The following is an 18,322-nucleotide window of genomic DNA, read 5'->3' as shown; positions in this document are numbered from 1 at the left end:
TTTTTTTTAATAAAAAATTGTAACTTGATTTAAACTAAACAACACAAAATAAATATTAATGACATACTAATCCTCTGCCTTTAAACACACCTAACCAAAACATATTAATCCTTTGCTTAAATGAGTCGTGTGGAAGAGGGTTATGTTATAGAATGACTTGACGAACTTTTGAGTGATCTATTTAATTGTCAACTCTCTTTCTCGTACATCCTTTTATGCATTTTTAATATTGCTGGCTATAATATATTAATGCTTTTAAAATGTTATTTATTTATTACCGATTGAACTACCGATCACACGTACAAAATTTATAATAATGTATCATCAATTTCAAGAAAGAAAGATCATTGAAGAAACAAAAACGAAATTTTGAAGGTCAAAATGCTACGAGGAAGTATATATATGAAATTATCATACAACTCGTAGTACTGACATTCTGATAAAGCTATAAAAAAAATAAGAATTACTTCTTCGAAATAAACCAAAACGCATATGCAGTGTTAACCGGATACACGATATTGCCACTCGTAAATCCTGAAAATGCTTGCACATAAGCAAGATACTCGTTCATCTCATTCGTTTGAAGACACGTTAAACTGTTTGTTTCAAATAATAAAAACTACAAAGATACAATTTATTGAATAAATAAAATTAAATAGAGAGAAGAAAGATCATACCTTACATAAAATAAAAAGAAAGAAAAATATTTACATACATAAACCTCTACATGGAAGCTAAAAGGTCTCTCATCTCTGCAACAGATGGGATTGTCTCCGTAGGGTAAATCCTAGCCACAAGTTGGGCAAAACTTTCGTACTTATCAAGAAACTCCTTCTGCAAAAATTTAAAAAATACGATTAATTTGCATGCATTTGCAGCTTAGCTTTACAATCGCAAACCTGCACTGGAAAAATACTTGATTGCGTGAAGTTGGAATAAATGTTCACACAACAACAAAATTAAATCCAATTTAATAGTAGTTCAAATGTAGCTTAAACTTGGCAAAATTGCACTTGCTGTCAACCAAACTAGCGAAACACTTGTCAAACACTTCACTGACTCTTGGCAAATATTTTAGTGAAAAGCCTTGATTAAGTACAACTTACCTTGCATTTGTCCCATAAAGAGGGTAATAGTTCCTCTGAAGTCAAGTTCTTTTGCAGTTTCTTATACATCGTAGCAATGGACTTGTCCACCTATGTAGAGGGGAAAAGACATAAGTTCAAAGGCAGACATGAGTAGAGGATCTTTCAAGAAAACCAGAATCACCGTACCCCAGATAAACTGGATTTTAACATCTTCCGAAGATCCATTTTTGACAGTCCAAGCTGAAAAGGAATCTGAAATTCATGCAAAAGAATGGAACTCTGTGAATGTTGAAATCAAATTTAAATGTGAAATTTGTGTAACTAAATAATTCACAGTTCCTTTCCATGCATCCAGGAAAACATAGACAAGAAAACACAATGTTATGAGATGCATCAGCAAACGCAATTCTTCAAGCTCATATAATTCGTCAGTGGTCATCCTTAGATGCCGGTACTCAGTCAATGAAGTAGCTTCAACCACACGAAGTTCATTCATCTGAACCATAGTCTGGGTCTTCTTCTATCACTCTTTGATATTCATCAAATGAAGTTATCCTTTTTAGAAGAGCGACCATATTACACCCCTTTAGTTGACAAGTGTTTCAACAAGTCCACATCAGTGACCCCTAGTCAGTAATACACTCAGCCCAGCAATCTATAGGACTTTGTTATATCGTTTGAATCTCTTGGATAGTTGATCACGGTCGATTCTAGAACACATGTGGGAAAATTGGTTATAACTGCTAGTAGTGCTCACTGTTAATTGAAGGATTGTATTGCCAATTATTGGCCGTTGTACTTTGTTAAAAATTCCAGTGATGAAAAAATAGGAGGCAGAGAAGAATAAATTTATCATTACGTAGCATCTTAGTATAGTTAACTCATTTCCTAAAATAGAACAGTACCCTATCATATGTCCTACTTGATCAACTGACTTGACCTTCTATGCTGTCCAAGTTCGTTCGTGAACTCCTTCCCCCACTCTTTGAAAGGGTACTCCAATCTACAAGGTGACTTAGTTTCTCTCCCATAAACACAGTGATAGATGACTTAGTTTCAGTATCGCTAGGTGGATGTAAGGGAGGTTTGACAATTAACTTAAAAATCACTTAGTTGCTAAGCAGTACACAACTAAGGTCTTAAAGTAATAATACCTTTTCTCTGTTAGCTAAAATCCCTTGTCCATTTCTCTCTACGCAGCAAATAGGTCATTGACCATTATACTAATTATTATTAAAAATGTCTTCCTTCATTATGGTCTGAATAAAGAATATACAGTGCAACAATCACCTGGTTTTGCTGCGCAGGGTGATTTGGAATTAGTTTTGCTGGTTAGGCAACGCAACCATATAAGGTTATATTCATCAAAATAGTTTCCCTTACAAGAGGAATTTAGTAAGGAATTTTATTATTCAAAATAAGTGCCAGAATAGATATATTTTGATAAAGTAACCCATGATGCTAAGAAAGGAAGTAACAGTCAGTTGTAATATATGAAAATATTTTATCATATCATACACTGATACAACCTGTGTCAAAGGTACCCGAGAAAAAAGAATGACAAAGAGCAGGAAATAAGGGAAAAGAAAGAATGGGAGTGAATGGGAGTCAAGGGCCCCCCAAGCCAGAGAAACCCTCGGCTCTAATTTTCAATTATCAGTACCTCATACCTTAACAGAAATGCACACATAATACTCCACTAACTAACTAGCAGCCAAAATTCCCTTTCTAGTCCTACCTTTCACAAAAGAAAAAAAAAAATTATTAATTAGATTTGAGCTTGTGCCTTCGCCGATAAGTCTGAAATGGTTTATTTTCCCCTTTAGAGGCACTGTTCCTGTCATACAACTTAGACTATCATAATTTATTCTCAAGGTTAGTTTCTTACTTTCACATTAGGGCTTAGGGCTGATTATCATATTTCTTTATCAATTCAGTGATTCATTCTCTCTTGTTTTTCTTCTTCCTTATATATCTAAATCATCATTATTTCAACAAGAGAAGAAACATTGCAAACAGTTTGTTCAATAATAGAATTTCTAGACGTTACAAGATGCAGTATAGCCGGAAGTACCCTGGAATCTATGAAGGATAAAAATACAGCATTATACACAAACCTCTTCAGGTGGAACAGTGAACATCAAGTCCTCAATCCTTCGAGCAAACTGAAAAAGGCGTTCAAATTGCTTTCCAATGCAAAAAAGTGATCATCAGTGGGGTCCCACGGATACCAATTCATGTGTATTGACACAAAAAATGGAAAAAGAAAATAGATTATACTCACATAGTATATTATCATGCTAATATGACGTGTACAAGCTTGTTCATAGGCTTCACTGGCCTGATGATAAAACTTGGCCAGAGTGGGCACAATGTTGGCGAGGTCATACAAACTGAGTAAAAGAAGCAAAAACATTGAAAAATAGAAAATGTCTTTTTCTGCAAAATCAACCGAGTAAAATGAAACAGCCTTTTGGCAGAGGAATTACCTATTCTGAAAGGCAGCATAGTTCTCAAAAAGAAAAATATCTGCATACTTTGGTTCTGTTTGTGCAATTTTTTCTAAAGTAGCAAACATTATGCTAACCTGTCAAGCAACATTCCCACCGTCAGTGTTATGGTAACAGTTATGCAGTAAATTGAAAAAAAAAAATATTAAGGACTTATTTCCTCTTATGTAAGCTACAGACAAAAAAATATAATCTGTAAACCACTGAAATTTCTCATATCAACTATCAATGCAGTTCATTAAGAATTATAATTATAATTTACCAAGGATTCAACATCATTTACAGAAAAAGAAGAAAAAGACACTGTTAGTTGTTGACCATGGGGTATAAATACGCAGGCATAAATAATAAATAAGCTTAAAACATTTCACTAAACGACAAACAGAATTTATCAATCAAATGAATAATTCAAGATAAAGAAAATTTAGCAAGAACTCATATTATAGAATACGTCCATTCTACAAGATGGCATGGAAATGCTACACCGCATCTTCGAGAAAAGAACAATGTTGCTAGTATGGTTCCACTAATTTTCCTCTATAATATTAATATATTTTAATTAGTTGTGCTTATTTCTAATTTCTGATACTCATTTCTTATATGCTCTATTTGATCCAAGAACTAGACAACTAAAATCTATAATGTCTACCCCCTGCCTCTTACTTTAATCTCATTACTCTTTAAAAGTATGTGCTTGAATTGTCAGCAAAATCAAAAGGAATCATAAAACTGGATACAGATTTTATCAAATCACTTACAAATTTTGTATATGCTTGGTCAACCAAATCCCTAGACTGACCCTGGATGTACTGCTCCATCCGAGTTGCAAGGGTTGCAAATCTATGTAAAACAGTTGATGAAGTATTTAACATCAATCACAAAGAAAGACTTGACAGTTGACATAAATACATACTATTGCAGCAGTAACGTCTAATTGCTTCCAAAAGAAAAACTATAGTCTCATAAACATCATTATCCATTGAAATGATTTTATCCAATCTGGGTATAGAACTGTACCTAATTAGCACATTGATCTTAGACCAATTTTAATACAGTTTAAACAATTAAAATTCGTGCTCAACTTGTACCACAATCTCTGTGTAAACTCAACAGGAAAAGTAAAATTTCCAGGAGAAATTGGAAAAATCATGTAATTTCAGGAACCCAAAATGAACTAATCCAGTGCCGGTTTGCAGAAAGCAGGGTATCAGAATAGAACAATTATACTGTAACATTTTCAATAGAGACAAAATACCATGTTAAGATCCTTTCATGGGATATACTATTCTACATCTCTCATTCTATGTTCCAAACTTTGCATAACTGGCTAAAAGAGCAGCAGATAAGTGTTGTACTACTATCATTACAAAGAAGAACTTCTTATTAGTTTGGAGGAGGGGACAGCTAAAAAAAAAATATTTCACCTGGGAATATAGGAGAGGACACCCATTTGGCGAACATTCCGTTCATTTCTTTCAATTTGATGGCAAGCTTCATCAACAAACTGCAAAAACATTTCCAATTAAATAAATCAGGTAAGCATTTCAATTTACAAATGCAATGACAAAATAACCTTCCTCATGGTGCTAGTCACCTACACGGTTGAACTGCATAGATATCCGAGACTCCAGGTCACGAAGTAAATCACGCACAAATCCTGCTGCATCAGCTTTCTGACCAGATAGATAGCGCTCTGTTATTCCATGCATTGATATACAGCGTAAAGGATCAATCTTGTATGCCCAATCCACAACAGCATAGAAGTCTTCCTGAAATCATATAAAGAGTAGTTTTGTAGCTGTATTCACTGAATTTTTAAACATATTAAACCACTGCCAACATCTCAATAAAACCTGACCAATTATTACAAACAGGCGTATTCAGTCTTAGTCTGTAAACTGAAATGATGTTGGCCTTCTAAAGGGTTATGCTTCATATTAAATGTTTTCTTGTATACAACAGTGGGTGGATTCGAGCACCTAGCTACTGTTACAAACCTCTCCTTTGTCAAACTCTTCTGCTTATTGCAGACATCTTGTATAAAACTATTGCCTTCTATACACCTTAAGCAGAAATACACAGATATGATGTTCACACTGCTACCAAGGGGAGAGGTTGAGAATTAAGACAAATTGGGCTTCAAAAATTTATCTTCAATTTACCCTGGATTTGGTTTCTTGAAGAACACAATATTTGGAGAGAAAATGAATAAACATTGAAGATGGGATCGCCTTCACCATTATCGTTTATATTCTAAGCCACTTGGTAGCTAGAGCTGATGGACAGATTAAGAGGTTGATAGTTGGTCTGGAAGGGATTTTAGCACCTCCATTTGCTGATAACACTTTGTTAATGGAACCAGAGATTGATTCTTCTGTCAATGTTCTAACTGTCATAAGATTATTCTTTGAGGCCATTTCTTGACTTATAGATTAATTATACTAACAGAAGTTCAGTAAGGTTCAACGTGAACACTTATATTTAAAGCACTTTCACTGCTTCAGCTTGATGTCAACCTCTCATATATCTATTCATCCCATGGGTAGTAATCCCTGTGTCTTACTTATCTTTATGGGATCCAGTGGTTTGAAAAATTTTCCAAGCAATAAAATTGTAGGAGTGCACTTCATTTTGGGAAGTCAGGTTACAGACTTGTTTTCTAGCATCCTTTAATACTTTCTCCAATGTTTTGCATGATTCCTTTGGCTGAGAGGGAAAAATCTACTATAGACCATTTCTGAGTTGGGAGGTTTGTTTTAGACCAAAGAGGCATAGGGTGTCACTGTAATTTAGGGTCCAATAATGTGGCATTGACAGCTAAAAGTTTATTAGGAAGGTCGGTTTTCTTCTTTATGGTATAAAAGTTGAAGTTGTGGCAGTCTGGTTTATACTATAAGAAGTGAGACACGGAACAGCAAATCCCTCAAGTAAATCTATCTAGTCCTTCAAAGTTTATTAGACAGGGTTTATTCTCCTCTAAATTTCTCCTATCCATCACTTAGGTGACAATTTTCATATCAAATTTTGATTTTTAAATAATATTGGGTAGTATTAAAAATGGACAAGGTCTAAGTCGACCCTAAAAGCTAACTCAAGGCATCAAATTGTTTTTGGTTGTTTTCCTCTTGTAATTATTTTCAGTTCATGACAGTCTGACTAACAGTTTTTGTTTGGACAAACCTATCCAGAAATTCATATCTCCCTAGAAGGTCAGGTAATTGAGGGTTACAGTTCGGATCTGGGACTCATTTTCCTCTGCATTGTTCAGCAGCAAATTTTATTTGGAACAATCTTTATGGGATTTGCAGAGAGATTTGATTTTGTCTAAAGTATCTGCATCTGTTTCTTATGAAATCTAGACATTTAGGCTTCAATAAAGAAACTGAGATTCTTGCTGTTCTGTTCTTTAGATGGAAAGGAATGCATTTTTCAGAGGAACCTCTTCTCTAGCCAATGCTTGGAACACAGTTATTTTTACGTTTGTTTGTAGTGTTCTTCACATGGATTTTATATGCAACTAGTTTCTAAATGTTTTCTTATGTAAGTTTCTCATTAGGATGCTTTATCCTTAAGGGTGGGAAAAATAAATAAATTAGACAGAACTATTGTAAAACATAACTAAATTCTAAAAGTGTTTGGATAAATCTGAACTGTATAATTATTTAGATAAAATGAAATGCATTATAGTTTTAGTGAATGGGACTAAACTAAACTGCTCTCAATTGCTATTGAACTATCTAAATTTTTCGAACTATTATTAATAGACATCTCATTTTAAAACATAATTTTAAATCTCTCAAGTTAGAGTTCAATGTTGTTCACATAGTTTTATAAAGAAACAATTTACTTTAGTTTTTTTAAACAATTCAATATTTTGTATGCAATTCAATTCAGTATCAATTGAATTTTTTTAACAGCTCTACGTCCCCTACTTTTGTACCATTTGTTTCTTCCTTAAACAAATTTCTTTTTTTCTGACCCAAAAGACTGAACAAATCTAAATCTTATTGTCTCTCTTGCCACTATGCTAGCTCCAGATTTCTTCATCTCACAAATATCAGAAGCAGAAAAACTTAATTCAGATATAAAGAGCAATCTGTACATACTTGTATTCCATCAAGTAAATCCTTAAGTGATTTATTCAAAGCTTCAAGCTCAGCAGAAGTTTTGCCTACAAAATGGAAGATATGGTGAAACTCTTGAAAAAAGATACAAAGGGAAACTAAACTGAACTATCTATCTGAACCTTCTGCGTACATACATACATAAAAACACACACACACACACACAGAGTAAAGGAGACTTCAAAAAATAATATTATCAGTTGATTGAAACTTTTAATTTATAACAGCTGTTGATCATATATAATTTTAGTAAGGATTGTATTTAATGAAGAAATCAGTAGCTCACATTAATCTTATTTATTATATATTTTAATATTATGATATTAAGTAGTAACCATAATTATTATATTACTATGTTGCATTTACAAGACAAGATATATATAATGAAACACTTAATTGATTACCCCTGTTATAAACTATGCAATGATTATAGTAGACACTTTGCAAATAAATAAGTTTATATATGTCACTATATTAATTCTCAAATTACCATTTTCTTGAATTTTTAATATGCAACTAGTATGCAAAAAAGTGAATTATTATGTTTAGTAAGTAAACTAAAAAAGCTAACCTATTCTGACTTTTATAAAATTTGATAAAATATATGATTTTAAAATAGTTTACGAATCAAAGGCATAATTTATAAAAGACATTATAAAATTTATTTTAAAATGCATGAGAATAATAAAATCTATTTACCAAAAAAATATTTATAAAACAAATAATTATTAATCCACTAATTAATATTAAAATACAAAACTAGTGAAATATATATTTAATTAGTATTGCTCACAAAACATTTTAAAATAGTAAAACAAAAATGGTAAAATGACTTTTTTGAAAAAGATAATGTAGTTTTCATGTTCTTTATGTGATATTTTTGTAAATAGATAAATAAATATATTTGTTCTTTCTATAATATTAATTACTGTATGTATTTATAAGTAACGAATTGTATATTGTCAACTTTTTTCTTTTTATCTCTCAAAATAATGTGATTCATAATAGTATTCAGTGGAAATTAAATGAATTCTTCTTATGTTGGTGTGTATATGGTATGCTTATCAATATCAAATTTTCACCTTTTAACTTTATATCAATTTAATTTATTATTTTACATGTATTTTTTCATGTTATTATTGCTTTTACAATAAATATAGTTAAAAATAATTCATAATAAAAACATAAAATTACATGTTATATAATATATATACAATAACAAGAATAGCCACTCTGTTTTACACACACATAAATAACTCAATATTAATTTAACATTTGTATTGACAAAGTTCATACAGGTATTGCATCAACTCATAATAAGTTTTAAATATCACAGTTTTTTCTAAAACACATTTGTTTTCTAAAATAACATCCACAATTTTAATGTAATTATAAGTTGCGAACTACTAAATATTTAAAAAAAAATTAGTGACACATTTTAAAAAACAACAAATGTAAAACAGGTCTATACTAATAGATTAAAAATATTAAACATAAAACTACTATTGGTAAGACAAAATTACAGGCATGAGTACCAGATTTGCCGTCATTCTCATCAATGTCCATAATTCCCAAATCATCATCATCATCATCATATCCAGTTTTGTTTCCATTAACAACACCTCCAGGAGGAACAAGTGTAGGGACTTCAAAGCACATGAAGTGTGCAAAAAAAGAACTCTGCAATTTATGCCATGAAAGAATTACACATTTGAAATATTAAAGACAAATCTCTGCTGGAAATGAAACAATATCAAAAGATCACAAAGATCACCTCATCCACCAGAAGTGGGATAAAAATCGTAAGCATCTTCGCATAAGCATCAGAGACTGTGGAAGTATCAGTAGCATTTACATTTTGACCAGAACCTGAAGAACCTTCGAGCCAAACAGTTGGATTTCTAGATGCTTTAGTACTAGCTCGAAGCTCATTTGCAAACTCACGGGCCTGTAAAAGAATGTGTGAAGCCTTAGACACCAAATACTAGGCCTACCATGGTATAAAATACAATAGAGGTTAAATGTGTTTTAGGCCTCTCAATTTTCCGCCAAAATTGGTTTTAGTCCCTACACCTTTAATAAGGTGATTTTGGAACCTGTAATTTTGATAATTGGTGAATGATAAAGAAAGATTATGGCAAATTTTTTTAATAAATAAGAATAGTATTTAATTTATATTTTAATTCCCAGAAGTAAGATGTCAAACTCCTAGGGTCATTATTCTAGTAAAGTTCCATAAAATGGTACAAGATTCATCAACCATAAAAAATGGGGACCAAAATCATCATTTTAAAGTATAGGGAAAAAAACTGATTTTGATAACAAATGAGACCTACAATGCACTTTAACAAAAATCCCATTAGACCCAGAATTCTAATATTAACTAGAAGACATCTTTAGGTCAAATACCAAATTGCAATCACAACTCAAAGAACTCCAGTTAAGGAAGATCAAGGAGGATCTGCTATTCAAGTATTAATAAAATTAATCCAGGTTGAAAAGTACATCCCTTCTTCATCTAGTTAAGCAATGATGGATTTTTTATTTATTTTTTATGTATTGATTAGCGAAGAAATCATATTAATTATTTTTTTTTTCACATTGGTAATTATGCTCCATGCTTAATTACAAAAATAAAGGAATGCATCATAAGAAAACATAAAAAACCAATATGAAGTGCAACATACCTCCCTGCGAAGAAGCAAGTTTAGAGAACTGCAATAAGCTTTTCTCAGCGGACCCAAGCAATTCTTGTCGAGACTCTGCAAGTGTCCAGAAATATTATTTAGGTAGAAAAAGAGAATTACTGGGCAAATATATGCCTCCAAAACAAAATTCAAGCAGGAATAGTAAGGACTAATTGATTTGAGAATGTGATTTCTAATTTCATTTTCTGCTCTTACTTTTTGTACAAAAAATGACATGATTTATTTATTTGTTTTCGATCTTCAGATATTTGTACAAGGAAGAGGGGAATCAAAGTTCTACAAAAGCTTTGAAAATAGGGAACAAAATGAAAACAGAAAGCTTTTTGTCAAGGTAAATAGGTTCTTGGTCCCAAATATTTAACCTTCAAATGTTGCAGAAGACGTGCATATGTCCTGCACTTGTACCGCAGGTCAGCATGATCTGGCCTCTTTAACTGTCCTCGCTGTTTAGAGCAAGCAGAAAAAATGATACCAATAAATTCAATCCAAAGACTCCAAGGGTAACAATTCTATAACAAATTTGTAGAAAATACCTGCGAAAAGTAGCTTTTATCACTTATCATGAAGTCCACCAAACTAGCAAAATAATTTCTCAAGAATTCAGATGCTCTCCTGACAAAAGTAGATTTTAATTTTTCAAGTTCGGCACGCTTTTCTTTAACCTGTAAGGGGTTGCAGGAATCAGAACAGATGGTTTTTAGGTCCGACACATATTTGCCATATCAACCAAAGCCAGACTATTTTCACTATTCTTTGTGATGCCAAATTCGTAGCATTCTTGTAATTATCCCAGACAAAATGATAGAAATAATGGATGAAAAATCATCAATCACCTTGAAAAGATTTCCATTAAAACTTTTCTAACAAATACAACAAGCACTGTCTCACGGATAATTTTGTTTTCTGAATGGCTAATTCATGATTGACTGATTTTACCAAATGATTTTTAAGAGAGTAGTAAGAAGTGAACATACAGCTCTCATGTTTGCATAACTAGGGTCTAGATTAGGCGCTTCAAGGCCACGCAAGGCACTAGTCAACCATTCACATGCCTCAACATTTTGGAGCATTCGAGCTTCATCAAATGAACCTCCTGTCAAACTTGCAGCATACTACACCCAACAAAAAACTCATTAAAATAAATACAAGCTAGGAAGTTCATTTGGCTTACATTAGGATACAGGGTATACCTCAGAAGGGACACGCAACCGCTCAAGAAGCTTATCAAGCTCTTCAATGAGAGATTTGTTATTAACTGATTGCATTTCCAGATTGTTATTGCGGGTTTCTATCTGGATATAAGAAAAGTTATAAGGACAAAGTATATTAAGAGACTAGTACTTCTCAAGAACTCCAACATCAGAAATTACATCACCTGGATAACCTAGAAAAGCAAACAATACTAAAATTGCATAAAGCAAATTTCACGGCACTGCAAAAATAGTCATTTTGAAGAAACAATTGTGACCATAATTCACACAAACTAGACTCGCTGAAGCTTATAAATTATTCTGTTCCTAATTAAACTTGAAATTGGGTAGTGTAAAAATATCTGGATCGCTGTTTCTAGGCTAAACATATAGCAGAATGTAGATGTTTTTATTTTGATATCTTGGTTTACCTTTTAACTACTCCCATCCTTATATGCAAGACCCTTTTCCCCTAAAATACCCTTAGCTAATTAGCAGTCTCTTAGCCAAAAATAATAAATGCTAGAAATTAATGACATGAAGCCTTTCTCTTATGAGGATCGGACTAATACATAAACTCCCTTACCTTACCAAAGGAACAAGGAGAACTAAACAAATGATTCATGTTTCCAGTAAACACTGCCATTGCAAACAGAGTAAATTGTATCTAGAAAATTTATATTTTTAAAGTGAAGGGTACAGGTCCTTACTGATGCAATATCCTCCCTCATGTGCCGGAGTTTTACATTGAATATGCTTAACCATTCATCCATATCTTCCACAACACTGGTTGCTGCTTCAAGCCCTTGCATAACCTGCGCAAGGCACACATGTAGCATGAAGCAATCTATAAAAGCAAATTAATTTCTAATAAACTAGGGAAAAAGTGGCACTCCTTGCCTTCGTGATTTTTAAAAAAATAAATGAAAAATAAAAAGAGCAATAACGAAGATTAAATAACAAATCGCAAGTGGGGGTTATTATTGGAAAAGTAGATCAAGAGATAGAACAAAGACTAAATAAAAAATAAAGATTGTGCGAAAGAAATAATAGGCAGTTAAAGGAGTAAAATAAGATATACAAAATGTGTACATTAAAACATCATATTCCCTTTATATATATTATATATTATAGATTATAGATTATAGATAACTAATGAACATGGAGATTTGTGAAATTGATTTAGCAACTCTATTAGTTTAAAAATGAGAAAAATGAAATAGTGAGATACAGTTACAACTTGAAATATCAGCAAAAAATATATAGTTTCAAAAAGACAAAATCAGAGAAAGTTATTGATTTCATAAAAAAAAAATCGAGTCCAGGATTTTAAATAACCTAATCATAGCTTAGTTAACAGAAAATCCTAGTTCAGTCTATAATGTAAAACAAAGGGAGAAAGTTAAGCCGCCATTAAACATATGAACCAAGAGGCCTGATAACAAGAACATAGCCAACGGCAATACCCACCAAAGAAATATCTTAGAATTTTGGTTCACAGCCTCATTCAATTATTATATACCAACTTGTAAAGTAAGAATTGACCAAGTTTTATAAACTCTATTCAAGTTACAACTCTAGTTGATCTGGGAATAAACACTCCTTTCAAGGTTGCAATTAGGCAACACAAAGAGCCAGCAATTAATGTGGGTCACAATAACCGAAACTAATGCGGCTTTTTCAACACACCACTAGATACCTAGGGCTATGGGCACACAAAGTTTGACAATGCAACCTAACAAGTCATTAGATCTTGCTCAACCCCACAAAATTAGTTTCAAAGGGAATAATTGCCCAAGCTTTATAATCTCTATAAATCATATCTCTAATTGATGTAGGACTAACACGTCCTCAACTCAAGGCTGCAAATAAGTCAGACTACGGGTAACAAAAACTTCCAATGAAGAACTTCCAATGAAAGGTCATAACTAAGAATGGTAATACCTCATCCATCAAAGGTTCACTTTCTAAAAGAGAATGCACATTTGCTGCTTCCAGGGCCTGGAGCTCCCTCTTCAACCTTTCAGAAAATTCTTCTGCTTCACCAATACCCATCACATAACTGCACAGATAAAAATTAAAAAAGAAACTCAACCATTTGTTGGATCATACTGGCACTGTAAAATAAGTCCTAATACAGGATTTAGTCAAATTGAATTATATACAAATCTAACTGTGTCATCTTAACTTTGACAAATATGTTACAATCATTATGTTTAACACCATCTAATAATTATGAATTCCCTGTATCAATATGAATCATAAAATGTGGCCAGCAGTTTTGTAAGGGAAGACAAAGAAACTCAAGTGTAACCCTAGGATTTTATGAACCTGGTTCCACAATTTACCGAAAACATAGGCCATTATTTCAAGAAAAATCTTATGATGAATATCTAGCCTCAATAAGACAGAAGAATAGAACCTACGTTCCCAAAAGAGCTTCCATGTCCTCTTCCTCTGCCTGGGAGACAAGTTCCTTTTCAACATTAACTTTTAATTCTGCCTCCCTCACAACAGATGATGCAACAGGACCACCATCTCGCACTTTATTCTGAGCAGTAACAGAGGGTGTATTTTCCTATTCCACAGTTTACGAAAATAAATAATTACAGCAGAAAACTTACATTCAATAATTAACTAAATAATGTAATAAGAAATTCGCACAGAGACAGTCCAACACTGTGCTTGGCTGGGAAGTTAAGAGGGAAGAAGGATATAAAAGGAAATGGAAAATTTAACTTTAATCCTTGTCTGGGAGATTTTAAAGGACGGGGAAGAATGAGATGTATTCCCCTTGGAAACCCATACCCCTCAACTTGGCAAGAAAAAACTGAAAATTATTCATTCAAATTAAATAAGGACAAGTAACTTATTTCTTCTCTGCTTCACTTTGAATGGAAAGGAATTTTCCCTCCCTTTTAACTTCATGAAGGAGATTTAACTCCCTCCCCTTCCCTCCCTCTACCCAACTTCCAAACATACTAACATCCCCAGCTTGAAGTCATAGACATGATGATATTCACGTTCCATACAGAGTAGCAATAAGCAAATAAAAATTAATTATTTATTAAGCAATAGAGGTGAAAGGAATTCAGCTCGTTAAAACAGAAAGAGGGCTACTTGATTATAAAGAAGCACCAAAATTAAGAGATTATATTGCACCTTAGCCCAAAGAGCCATCTCCACAACATCTATACCGACAACCTTCGGAAGGCGACCCAAAACATCTTTGCATATGTTCAAGATGCAAAGAAGGAGGCGGTTCCTACAAGATAAGTGATGGGCATTATGAGAAAATTTCCATCCCCTCACACAGAACTCAACCACTAACTAAACGTCTATGCATAGATTTTCAAATGTAACCTGTCATCAATATTGCGCATGGTCCATTGAGGAGGAGCCACACTCTGGCTTCTAAGGTTATCAAATCCCTGCAAGATACACAAGCATCAGCCTAACATGCATATAGTGGGGAACACAACAAAAACTAAACTCCAAAACAGAGAATGGTAGTAAGTTTCTCATAGCTTCTGTTCCTGAAACTGAGAGCCTGTGTAGAACTAGAACATAAAGATCTCATCCATTATAGAACTTTACCAGAGTAAATGTACATCCACTGGGATCATTTGCTACAACTTCCACTTTTGACAGATGCTTTAGCTTGTATAGCTTTGCAGGCTGCAAGCACAACAGTTTTACAAAGTTGAAAACGCTAGACAGGATGGTGAAGAAATGCCACTCAAAAAAAGAACACGTGACAAGAAACAACATCTAATGAGGAATCTCTAGCTACTCTGAATTCAATTTGAGGGGAGGGGGAATCATATCTTTTCTCGATCAAAGAACTATTACATAGTCCAGCTTCTCAGGTAAGGAGAAAGGGTTAATAAACCCTCGATTGTGTCTTATGTTGAAACTGACTTGACCATGGTTGTCTGGAATTATTATATAATAATTGCTGGATCATCAGCTAAAATCCAAGCATATGAAAATAAGAAAAAGAAAAAGAAATTACTTCAAGAACTCCTCCCGTAGAATACTTCAATACGCGAAGAAAAGCCGATGTCCTCTGACCCTTCGATTTCGCTGCAGCAAATACCACGTCATCACCAACAACTACACGAATGTAGAGTTCAACAAACAATTAAAACACAACACACGCTGAAGAAACCACACACAAATACTCCCGCCTTAAGATCCAACAAGCTACATATCACAAAAGGCACACGAAGTTAACCAAGCATTACTGCATAAACCATAACTAAACCTAATGCGATGTGTGGAAGCTTCAAAGTGTAGTTATAAAACCAAAAAACAAAATCAATGTTCACATCAGAGTAGTTAATTTAATTCCTTGAAAGCTAATAAAACACTGGTGGAATCTCGAGAAAGCAAGATGAAAGTAGCGAGCATAGGAAACAGTGGAATCGAGAATTGTAGAGAGGGAATTAGAGGAAGGTAACTGGAGAGAGCGAGAACCCTAGGCTTGGCCATTTGGCGACCGAGCTTGGACGATTTTCCTAAGATGCCGTGACTCTTGGCGACGCGAAGCGCCATGACGATCTTCTGCTTCGGATCCTCAATTGCGGCTTCGCAAGCTCGCCGGAGGTCGCCGTCATCGGCGCTCGATTTCGCCATTTAGCGTTCGTCGCCGATCTCGAAGCTCCTATCGTAACTGAAAGAGAGAGAAGAAGAAGAAGCAAAGTAAAAAAGACCGTAGCATAGTAGTCACAGTCTAAATGAGAGAAAAACAGACTTTTCTTTGAACCAGAATCTTCTGCAATTCGGATTTGAACTGCGTGCATCGCCACCGTTGATTTTACTTCTAGATGAATTAATATTAATAGGAAAGTAAAAGAAAATAAAATGTATGGTGAATGATTGAAATGTAGATTATTACAGTTGTTTTAAACTGTGGAGGATCTTCTGTTTTTTGTTGAGTCTTTGTTTACTTTTGTTTTACCCACCGTAGAACCTGGATTACTGGCAGTCAATTTTGACGCAATTCACCGTTGTCATAGACCAAAAGCTTAGTTGTTTTTTCTTTTTACAATTTTTGTATTTTACGAGGATTAATAAAGAAAATAAAAAATAGAAATTAATCTTCGTATAACGATTAATTAATATTCTTTAATATATTGGCACCTTTTAGCTTCATTTTCTTTTTCATGTTAATATATGTATATAAGGTTTCATTTTTATATGAAGTATACAGGGAATAAATATTAGAACAGTAATTTTATTTTATAAAACGAAATCTCGGTAACAAGTTACAGTACTTTTGAACTGAATACATATTTTTATATTTTTTTAGGGGTGACAATGCAGTTCGGTCGGTTCTATTTAGGTTTGACTGTATTTGGCTCACATAATGCGGGTTAGTTTATCTTATTCCGTATTTTTTTATACGAACTAAAAGATCTAGCATGTTTCGCATAAGTGCGGATAATGTGTTTGCGGGTCGATTCCTTTTTTTTTTAATTTTTATGATAAAATTTTCAATGTTTAAAAAATTGAGAAATTTTAACAAGTTCACAAAATTAAACAACGACTTTGGGGGAGTTAGATGATAAATTAAACAACATTTTCATCATATTCATATTTGTACTTTGACCTACACAATGTATTTCTCAAATTTTAGCACATTACAAAATACATAATATTTGTCTTTACTAGTCATACAAGTATTTGAAACTTTAATACAAGAGTCCAGAAGAAAAGTAACTAATATATACAAGTGCAAGTTTTTTTTATACTGATTTGTAGGCCAGCCCGCACGAACTGCGGTTTTCTCCGGACTTGTGGGTTCACTATCTTGATCCGGCCCATGTTATTTTTGCGTGCCTACGGATTGGTCCAATAGGCCAAACTCATATTATTACTCCTAATTTTGTTACATATATTTTAATTTGTTTACATTATAATTTAAAATAAAATAAATAGAATAGAATATTTTACCTTTTTTAACTAGTTGCTAACACTGTTATGTACAAAGATGATAAAAATATGATAGTTTTTTTACTATTTTGATGTAACTTTGATAGACTCGTAAGATTTGAAAAATTAATGAGTTATAGATAATCGTGTTTAGTGATAATGACTTCATATAATAAGAGTGCAGTTTAAGTAACACTTCAATTTTAACCTAAGCACAACAAATAAGTTTTTGTGCAAATTACAAAATTGTGTTAAAGAAGTCGTGCTTTAATAAGCATGTCTTTGACTTTGTTTAAGAAGATTGTTAAACATATGAAGCTGTGAGCCATAAGACAATTTAATTTTTCTAAATGTAAAATCATAATCTCATATTCAATTATATTTAGTTTCATTATGTAACTATTGGAAAAACGAAAAAATAAAAAATAGAACAGGAGGAAGTCATGCATATATATATATATATATATATATATATATATATATATATATATATATATATATATATATATATATATATATATATATATATATATATATATATATATATAAAATTTTACGTCTATAGAGGATGTTACATTAAACTCCAATATACATGCTTTTTTATTATAACCTAATAATTTATTTAAAGTTGTATATTTTATTAAGATTTGATTAAGTTATTTATCAGTGCATATTATTCAAGGCAGAAAATAACAATTTTATATTCAATTATATATTATTTTTATTATTTTATTAGAGTGGGATAGAACTCTTGCCAATTTATTT

At 32.7% G+C, this 18,322-nt stretch overlaps 1 protein-coding gene across 2 annotated transcripts; it reads right to left on the bottom strand.

Moving 5' to 3' along the window:
• Positions 1–467: 467 nt before the first annotated feature.
• LOC114194541 (exocyst complex component SEC3A) lies at positions 468–16,367 on the bottom strand. Of its 2 annotated transcripts, none has more exons than XM_028084846.1 (25): positions 16,084–16,367; positions 15,636–15,736; positions 15,218–15,298; positions 14,984–15,051; positions 14,783–14,885; positions 14,047–14,198; positions 13,565–13,682; positions 12,331–12,435; positions 11,621–11,722; positions 11,405–11,542; positions 10,964–11,092; positions 10,793–10,873; positions 10,410–10,484; positions 9,497–9,670; positions 9,258–9,402; positions 7,705–7,769; positions 5,197–5,367; positions 5,023–5,102; positions 4,357–4,438; positions 3,578–3,675; positions 3,373–3,481; positions 3,206–3,274; positions 1,275–1,340; positions 1,107–1,196; positions 468–834 (listed from the first exon to the last, which is right to left on the bottom strand). In XM_028084846.1, the coding sequence occupies exons 1-25, from the start codon at positions 16,256–16,258 to the stop codon at positions 724–726; spliced, it is 2,688 nt and encodes an 895-aa protein (XP_027940647.1). In that variant the 5' UTR covers positions 16,259–16,367; the 3' UTR covers positions 468–723. The 2 variants fall into 2 exon arrangements, with proteins under 2 accessions (XP_027940647.1, XP_027940648.1); XM_028084847.1 differs by having other exon boundaries at positions 15,636–15,706.
• Between the last annotated feature and the right edge of the window lie 1,955 nt (positions 16,368–18,322).

Source organism: Vigna unguiculata, chromosome 8 (genome assembly GCF_004118075.2).
Source record: "Vigna unguiculata cultivar IT97K-499-35 chromosome 8, ASM411807v1, whole genome shotgun sequence".
In the NCBI taxonomy this organism is placed as follows: domain Eukaryota; kingdom Viridiplantae; phylum Streptophyta; class Magnoliopsida; order Fabales; family Fabaceae; genus Vigna; species Vigna unguiculata.
Note: the sequence above shows the minus strand (reverse complement) of the source record. Positions and strands in the feature narration are given on the sequence as shown.